The 9,731-nt window shown below is 44.8% G+C and overlaps 1 protein-coding gene across 1 annotated transcript in view; it reads right to left on the bottom strand.

Moving 5' to 3' along the window:
* bin3 (bridging integrator 3) overlaps window positions 1-8,506 on the bottom strand; it is a 113,778-nt gene extending 105,272 nt beyond the window's left edge. Inside the window, exon 1 of the mRNA XM_078428905.1 lies at window positions 8,328-8,506. Within this exon, the coding sequence (XP_078285031.1) occupies window positions 8,328-8,491 (164 nt within the window). The 5' untranslated portion in view covers window positions 8,492-8,506. The remainder of the gene's footprint in view (window positions 1-8,327) is intronic.
* Between the last annotated feature and the right edge of the window lie 1,225 nt (window positions 8,507-9,731).

Consider the following 9,731-nt stretch of genomic DNA (forward strand, 5'->3'; position numbering starts at 1 on the left):
AAGAGTGTTCTAAACTTGAAAGAAAAAGCTGAATACCAAAGGTGGGGAGAGAATGACCATCTTAAATTCAAGGCAGGTAGTCAAAAAGACACAAAATGCTGGAGTAACTCAAGAGGCCAGACAGCCACGCTGGAAAACATGGAGCACGGTGGTGCAGCCGTAGAGTTGCTGCCTTACAGCGAATGCAGCGCCGGAGACCCAGGTTCGATCCTGACTACGGGTGCTGTCTGTACGGAGTTTGAACGTTCTCCTCGTGACCTGCGCGTTTTTTCTCAGAGATCTTCGGTTTCCTCCCACACTCCAAAGACGTATAGGTTTGTAGGTTAATTGGCTTGGTAAATGTAAAAATTGTCCCTAGTGGGTGTAGGATAGTGTTAATGTGCGGGGATCGCTGGTCGACGCGGACCTGCTGGGCCAAAGGGCCTGTTTCCGCTCTGTATCTCTAAACTAAACTAAAAAGTAACGTTTCAGATCTGGACCCTTCTTGTTTTTTTTGTAAACCACCATCTGCAGTTTCTTGTATCCACATGGTCACTGTGAACAATCCTGGTAAACCAAAATCAATAGGTATGAAGGAGAAAGAACTCCAACTGTTAGAATTAATAATGACACAAACGAAGATGGCCGTAGTTTGTAGGTTCATGAACCCAGTAAATGAACATCACTGCACAAGGGCAGAGTCCTAGATCCAAACATCTATAGCTGCTTCTTCAATCATCTTCCACTTCTGACCATATGGAAGGAAACGTTTACCATTTAGCTGCCCGGATAAGTTCAGCTCCCATTGCACCAAAGATAAAAGTAGCCCACTTCATTGACAACCATTCACTACCCTAAACAATGATTCTTCCATCGCCAATGTACCTCGGCTCCTATGTTTGCTCGACTCAACAAAAAACACAATTACTCACCTGTCCAACAGCACCACACTAACCCATAACGTCTACCACCATGAACGATAAAGGCAACAGGCACATGGGTATACAGACACCAGCTGTTTCCCTTCCAAGGAGCACAACACCCTGTATTGGAAATATATCGCCGTTCATTCATCGTCACTGGGTTTAGATGCTGGAGCTCGCCATTCAGCAGCGTTGTGGGAGCACTTTTGTCATAGTGTAGTGATTCAAACAGGTGGCTCGCTACCATGTTCTCCAGGGTGAATGGAGATGGACGCTAAATGCTGAACTTGCTAATCACACGGTCATCCTGAATAATGAATAAATAAAACGTGTCGTGCTTGAAAATTAGTCTGGTTGACAAGAAAGACCACCAAAGAACATTTCCTCACCTTGCCTGTGGGTTAGGGATGAAACCTATCTTCCAGTCATTTACTCATTTCCATTCCTCATTAATTAATCCGAACTCACTGACCGGACAGTCTTTCGAAGACAGCTGAATGCAGAATAAAATTCATGTTCCTTCATAAACACAGGTCTTTGTCATTAGTCTCAACTGTGCTAGAAGACAATAGAAAACTGCAAGATACAGCATTAGCAAGTTTTTACCACTTCTTAAAAGTATCAGAGGTCCATAAAGTAACTTTCACAAAGAAACAAAAGCAGGCCAACAAATAATGCCCACTGTCCTCAGTGCCGAGCCACAGCGCCAGATGAAATAAATGTCGCAATTTGACTTTCTGGAAGCTGGACAAAAACAGGCAACAATGGAACAGCTCTCAGATGTAAGTTGTCCTGAAGAAGAGTTATTATTTTACACACTTGCAGGACAGATGGAGTGCAGCTCAAACTAGTCTAGATTGTCTTAAATGCTGACCCGAGCAGTGATTATACACTTGAGATCACAGGGCAACAAATGAAAAATGAGATGTTTCAAATTCCTATTAATAATGAATAAAGTACTCTTTCATGATGTTACAACAAGCATTTTGGACTCAGTGCATTTGCATGCACTTTGTTGGTATTGAAATGAGCAGAGGCTGCCAGCCATTCAGAGTTTTACCAAGGGCAATTGTATAGACTTGTAGTGATAAACCTGCAATTCCAGTTGCCTCATGTTCAGATGCAAATAAGGTCACACACGCATAAGTAAGAAAATCAATGTTAAAGAATATTAAATTGCCTGGGAACATTCCAAATACCTCCGCATGGTCTTGGCATGCAGAGTTTAAAAAGTGAATTAACTGCAGATTTTTCTTCTCTCCAACTGAACAATTGCGATCGAGTACAAAAAGCCATTGCAATAGAGATTAAACCATCATGACTGTGAACTGCACTTGACTTGCAATACTGTGATAGCAAAACTTTGGTTTCAATTCCAATACCATTCTAACTTTCGTGCAGATGCACACAACAACCACAGATCTTCAATCGTCTCACCAATATTGGGTTCTTGTTCTGCAAAAGCTGCTGTTATAATACAAAGTGCCAAATGTTCAGTGTTTAGATAATGTAATTTGTTAACATGTTTTTTTAAGAAAAGTAGCAAAGAAAACATCAGATAAGTTACTACATTTTTAATAAATTGTTATTTTCCAGGATGTGGGTATAGCTGCCTTTGCCAATATTTTTATTATCCTTCCCTTATTTTCCCTAAACTGAGGATGTAGTTATGAGCCAACTCCATTACTTAAGTGTATCTCTGAGCCAAAAATATGGCCTCAAATCGAGCCCCACTAGCTGTGATTTCTTCTGAAACCCCTCCACCTTGACAAGACACAACATTCTGTGTGTTAAAACACAAAATGCCGGAGTAACTCAGCAGGTCAAACAGAATCTCAGAGGGAGATGGATAGGTGACGTTTCGGGTTGGGACCCTTCTTCAGCCAGATTGCAATAGGGGGGAAGAAAGCTGGAAAAGAAGTTGGGGCGAGACAAAGCCTGACAAGTGATAGGTGGATTCAGATGAGGGTGGAGTGGGTTTTGATAGGATATGTGTGAACAAAAGCTGGAAATGAAATGGTGGCCTAAAACGCCGATTTACTCCAGCACTTGGTGTTTTACTCATGATTCCACCATCTGCAGTTCCTTGTGTTTCCACATTCTGCGAGTCTATCGCCTGCCATCCATTCCAGTGTACACTTGACAATAATAAACCTATATCATCATCTTTACAGCCAGATCCATCAATCCTGTCGGCCTGGAGACATTTCAATTTGAAGTCCTGAGTATGAAATGCAATTTGCAGTCTTCTAAGAGACTTTAGTAAAAGCAATATGTAAATGCTAATATATTAGTACAAACATCCACGAGAAACTCAGTGTAGCTTTCTTTTTTAAGAAGAGGATTCCAGATTCGAATTGCCCTTTGTGTTGTTTTTGATGTCATCTCGGAACATGCTCACAACAATATAAATACTGTTGGGCCAAGTAAAGGCAATGTTTGAATAGAACGGGCTGAAATGGACGTGGCCAACATTCTCTGCATGTACAGAATCTGAAACAATCCAAATAGACAGATATGCCAGACAAATCAGGACATTGACTGCTTGAAAATCTTAAAGGTTTTTTTTACTCAAACCCACAGGAGAAAACAGAAGGCAATCAGGAAGTTAAAGCTGTAATGAAAACCAGCAGTGAATGCTATAGCGAAGCATGATGACATCTCCCTGTTCCAGTCACAGCTCCCTTGGCATTTGGTTTCATGAACTGCGTAAATATGAATGGTCGGATTGATAAATAAATGTACTTCAGATCAAATAAATTCTTATAAACTTTTTCTACACTCTGTACATATACATTTTTTCTGGCATTTACTGTTTACATCAGGGTGGGAATCTGAACTTTTCTTGTAGTCAGCATTTGCTCATCTGGACAAAGGACTTGCAGTATCATAGACAACGGCAATCATGTGCTTCAGAAAACCAGAGTTGACTATTCATTCCCTCCCCGTCCCCTGTCCCACTATTAAACTAGATCACAAGTCAATGCTATGCTTTATCTATCGACTTGCCTCGCTAATTTTTGTTGCCCTTAACAAACAAAATTCTCTTCTTGTTTTGAACTTCTTAATTGAATTTAACATCCACATTGAAGTGGAGGTGGAGGTATGGATCGCAGAATGTTTTTAACCTGTAAATCAAACTGCTTTGACATAAGCACCTATAGGAGTTAATTTATCAAAAGGAAAATTATCCAGATCTGCAGAGTTCTGGATCTCAGCTACAAGAACAGAAGACAGAGGAGCAGAATTAGGCTATTCGGCCCATCACGTCCACTCCGTCATTCAATCACGGCTGATCTATTTTCCCTCTCAACCCCATTCTCCTGTCTTCTCTCCTTAACCTTTGATGCTCATCAAGAACTGGAATGTTATCCAAATCCAAAACATGCCACATTTTGGACATGCACCTGAATTGGCATAAAAGGCTACAGACAGAGGACTGGTAAATGGGATTGGTACAGATAAGCAATGGTTGGCAAGCCAAAGGGCCAAGTCTACACAACATTAGTTGGGCCATAGCTTCAGTACTGGGTATGACTCGAATCACCGTATTGCAGGAAAGTTGCAATTACATTGAGAAAGTGCAGAGGAGATTGACAAAGTGTTATTAGGAGGAAAAACTTATGGGAATAAACTGGATGAACATCAGCTGTTTTCTTGAAAGTTTTAATTGACCTATATAAAATTATGAGCGGACGAGGAAGATTTCAAAGAAAGGTCCCATAGATTACTCCACTCCAAGTGAAAGCTTACTGGTACTGCTGGGAGGCAAAGTAACAAGAAAGATTGAAGGAAATGTATCAATACTACAGCCTTACCAATGGGAAGCTGTTCAATCTACCGTAGCCACGCTATAGAACTACGATTATCCTAACTCAGCAGCTGCACAATACATACGATGCTTGTATTTGCTCACTTGGTATCAGAGCTCCATCAACATCAACTCAGTCAGCTAAAGTGTACCAGAGGAAGGGTCTTTTACACAACATATGTAGGATAAAGATCCTCAACCAATCTACCCCTGCTTTACAACACTGCCTCTGAAATACAGATGCAGTCTTGAAACATGGACGAGAGTCTTTTACCCACAGTAGGGGAATTAAGAAGCTGGGGACATAGATTTAAACTGAAAGAAAATAATAGGGATCTGAGGGGTAACCTTTTCACTCAGAGGGTTGTGGATACATGGAACAAGCTGCCAGAGGCAGGTAGTATAACAGCATTTGGACAGTACATGAATAGGAAAGGTTAAGCGGGATATGGTCCTAACACGAGAAGTTGGGACCAGGGTAGATGGGGCATCTTGGGCAAGTTGGGCCTGTTTCCATCCTGTTTGACTCTATGACTCGATATCATATTTGGCCCTCCTGCTCCATCTGTGGCCTCATCGGCCACCTTACAACCCTCAGACTGGACTGGTAGTAAATCACCCTTAAACCCAATGGACTATTTCAGAAGAAGATACAGGATGTATTTCTCTTATAAGGCTCAAAAATAAAGAACCCAAACATCTTCTGCAAGGATGAGACAGGAGATGAGGAAAACCATTTTCACCCAAAGGATGGTGAGGTTGTGAAGTCACTATCTGAAAGGATGGTAGAAGCAAGAATACATACATTTAAAGAGTAGTTGGATGTGTACTCGAAAAGCTACAACCAACTGAGATACAGACCAATGGTTGGAAGGTAGGAACGGGCCAGGGAACCCTTTACTGACTGGCACAGATGTGACAAGCCAAAAGGAATCCTGCATTGTAAATTTTCTGTAATTTTCTAAGTTTGAATTTACGTGCCATTCTGTTGACACAACAAAGCTCAAGTCAGTGGTCATTCAAAATTCACATTTATTGCCTTATCTTCTTGTCTAGCTCCTCGGGATCAAGGATGACTTATTTGCACTCTGGTAGGTGGGCCATGAGACAGCTAACAAGGACAAAGTAAGAGCAGCAGTCTCTTCCATAGATAGGACAGGCTTGAGACGACAGAGGTGGGCAGATAGGCCACTACTCTTATGGAGCGGAGCCTTTGTGCATCCTCGCTTCATTCTCGATACCTTGAAATTCTCAATACCATCCCAATGCTCCTTCTCCACTTTGAGCACTCTTGGCATCCGTAAGACAAAGGTCCTCGATCAACTTGGCCCCTGATAATAAAGGGTCAAGCTGACACCTTTCAGAACATGGACCTTTCCCCATATCTTGGGTTCCAATTCAACAAAGATAGACAAAAGATGAACTTCACCAATGCCTTCAATGTTGATTGCCGTTTGAACATCAAAATCTCACACTTGGCACAAACCTCATTCTATCAGACAAAAGCAATCCCTGCTCTGCTATAATCATCTGAAACCTGGACTTCCGAAAGCAGGCATCTCAAGGTGCCGAAAACAAAATGCCAATGATACTTAATGCATTATTACAGGCAACACTTCAAACACCAAAAGTAGAAAACAATATATTTTCCTCTTTCTTCACATATGATGAATAGGTCCACTAATCAAGTTAACGAAAGCCATTTGATTGTACTGCATATTCCATGTGGGTTAATTTCAAAGTATGTTAATGTATACGATTGTGAACTGTTTGCCAAACAATTCAATATGTTCATTTCAATATGAGGTGTTTCACACTAGGGCATCAGAGATGTCCTCATTCTTCAGGAAACGGGGCTTCCCCTCTTCCATTATAGATGAGGCTCTCACTGGGGCCTCTTTTACCTCCCGCAGCTCCAATCTTGCTCCACCTCCCCCCATTCGTAACAAGGACAGAATCCCCCTCGTTTTCGCCTTCCACCCCATCAGCTAGCGTATCCAACAAATCATCCTCCAACATTTCCATCACCTACAACGGGACCCACTACTGGCTACATCCCATCCCATCCCCTTTCCGCAGACACGATTCCCTCCGTAACTCCCTGGTCCACTCGTCCCTTCCTACCCAAACCACCCCATCCCCGGGCACTTTCCCCTGCAAACGCAGGAGATGCAACACCTGTCCCTTTACCTCCCCCCTCATCTCCATCCAAGGACCCAAACAGTCTTTCCAGGTGAGACAGAGGTTCACCTGCACCTCCTCCAACCTCATCTATTGTATCCGCTGCTCTAGATGTCAACTTCTTTACATCGGCGAAACCAAACGCAGGCTCGGCGATCGTTTCGCTCAACACCTTCGCTCAGTCCGCCTTAACCAACCTGATCTCCCAGTGGCTGAGCACTTCAACTCCCTCTCCCACTCCCAGTCTGACCTTTCTGTCATGGGCCTCCTCCAGTGCCATAGTGAGGCCCACCGGAAATTGGAGGAACAGCACCTCATATTTCGCTTGGGCAGCTTGCAGCCCAGCGGTATGAACATTGACTTCTCCAACTTTAGATAGCTCCTCTGTCCCTCTCTTCCCCTCCCCTTCCCAGTTCTCCCTCTATCTTCCTGTCTCCACCTATATCCTTCCTTTGTCCCGCCCCCCTGACATCAGTCTGAAGAAGGGTCTCGACCCGAAATGTCATCCATTCCTTCTCTCCTGAGATGCTGCCTGACCTGCTGAGTTACTCCAGCATTTTGCGAAATAAATACCTTCGATTTGTATAAGCATCTGCAGTTATTTTCTTACACTATAATTCAATATGTTCGTTTACTACTTGGGCAATCTCATCAAATTAACTTACAAATGAGAACATTATTACTATTGACTGTAAGAAATTATGTGTAGAGCACTCCGCTAAGATGGCACCTCATCTTAAGAAGTGCTTTCCCCAAGATCCGAGGGGTTAGTCAATGGTTCAATTGTACTTTATCGTCACATGCACCCAAGTACAATGAATACTATACATTAGGCACAATCATATTAAGTATGAGAGCAGTCACCACATTTTGGTGCCATCCTGCAACCTTCAAAATCCTTTTTTTTTGGTAAGTGTTGGAGTCTTAACTTGGCCATGAAGGCCCGTTGCCCTGGCCCCTCTTCCAACCCGCCGAGCATAGTAAAGCACTGTCCCTCCCTTCCACGCGATTGTAAAGTATCGTGCCCTCCCATCCACGCCATAATAATCCACTGTCCTGTCCCGTCCCTCCCCGTTTACTCTAGGGGTCTGTTCCCTCCGCATCCCAAACGCAGATGAAGGGACTACCAGCTGGAGGCCCAGAGTTAAGGACACGCCCTCCAATAAGGCAGATATCTTCCCTCCCTTACGACTCTCCCCCCACCCTGAGTCCACCACCCGCCCTGCACTGTAAACCCCACTGCCACTACCCCTTCCAGCCTCAAACGTAGGGACGGCCCTTCTCTTCTCCCTTCTCCCTTCTCCCTTCTCTCTCTCTCCCCCCCTCCTCCGCCGCCCGAGACACCGACTCCGCTCTCCCCTCCCACAATTAAACTGCCCGGCCCGTAGCGGGTGGCCGTCGTTTCTCATCCCCTCGGACCGGCCTGGACTCACCAGCTCATCCTGCCCGTTGCCCGTTGCCTGCCGCCGCCGCCGCCGCCGCTCCAAACGCCCGTCGCCGCTGACAGCGCGTCACCCGCCGACGGGGTCAGAGGGCACACGGTCGCCGCCGATGACGCGACGGGCCCCGTTGCCATGGCAGGCGCTCCCGTTGCCATGGCAGGCGGTCCATTCGTGCTCAGCAAGAACCTCTGACTCTGCCCTCGTTCTCCAACTAGTTTCACCGAAGAAGAGTCTCGACCCGCAACATCGCCCATTCCTTCTCTCCAGAGATGTTGCCTGTCCCGCTGAGTCACTCCAGCAGTTTGTCTCTACGGTTTAAATCAGCATCTGCAGTTCCTTCCTGCTAGTTTCACTGGCTGCCCTCCCGGTTAATTTTAATGATTGTATGGCTCCTTGTCATCTTCCCCTCAGCCAACAATGAACCATTCTACGTTTTCCTTAAACAGCGTCTGCTTTGATCTGTCGTTTTCACACTTCACGCATCCACAAATCTCTGGTCTCCCTCTCCCTGACGCTCAGTCTGAAGAAAGGTCTTGACCCAAACCGTCACCCATTCCTTCTCTCCAGAGATGCTGCCTGACCCGCTGAGTTATTACAGCATTTTGTGATTATCTTAAGAGTTGATGGTGTTTGTCCCAGGCTTGGCTCATTTCCGTGCACCTCCAAAGCCGAAGAACCAAAGCGATTTGTGGGAAGTCGTTTTATTCTTCGTCAGCTCGTGATCTACAGTGCGCTGAATGCAAAGGCGCAAGAATCTGAATCAACAGGAACTTTCCAAATGGAATTGGATAAAGACTGGCTAAAGAAAGGAGTGTGCAGGAGGGAACTGCAAATGCTAGTTTACCGAAGATAGATGTACTGCAGCAAGTATCCCAATCAGTTGCCTGGAACGGCAGTTCCAACATACAGGAACGGAAGAGGCTGCAGAGAGTGATGGTCTCAACCTGGTCCATCACCGGAATAGATGTCCCCACTATCGAAAACATTTACATGAGATGCTGCCTCAAGAAGGTGGCATCTATCATCAAGGTTCCCCACCAAAAGGTTATGGTCCTTTTCTCACTGCCGCCTTCGAGCAGGAGGTACAGAAGCCTGAGGTCACACCACCAGTTTCAGGAAGAGCTACCTTCCTACAACTAAGGATAGGGAAGACTTAGAAAGATATGGGCCAAACGCAGGCAGGTGAGATGGGGAATCTTGGTTGGCATGGGCAAGTGGAGCTGAAGGGCCTGTTTCGGTGCTGTATGGCAGGTTCTTGAACTGACCTCCACAATCCACATCCTACCTCAGCAATTGAACACTACAGACCACCTCTTGTACCTCTTTGGTCTCGTTTCCTAATTAAGGTTTTCACAAATATCTTGGGTTTTTAACAGCTGTACTTTTCACTTGCAG

This window comes from Rhinoraja longicauda, chromosome 36 (assembly GCF_053455715.1).
Source record: "Rhinoraja longicauda isolate Sanriku21f chromosome 36, sRhiLon1.1, whole genome shotgun sequence".
Classification (NCBI taxonomy): Eukaryota; Metazoa; Chordata; class Chondrichthyes; order Rajiformes; family Arhynchobatidae; genus Rhinoraja; species Rhinoraja longicauda.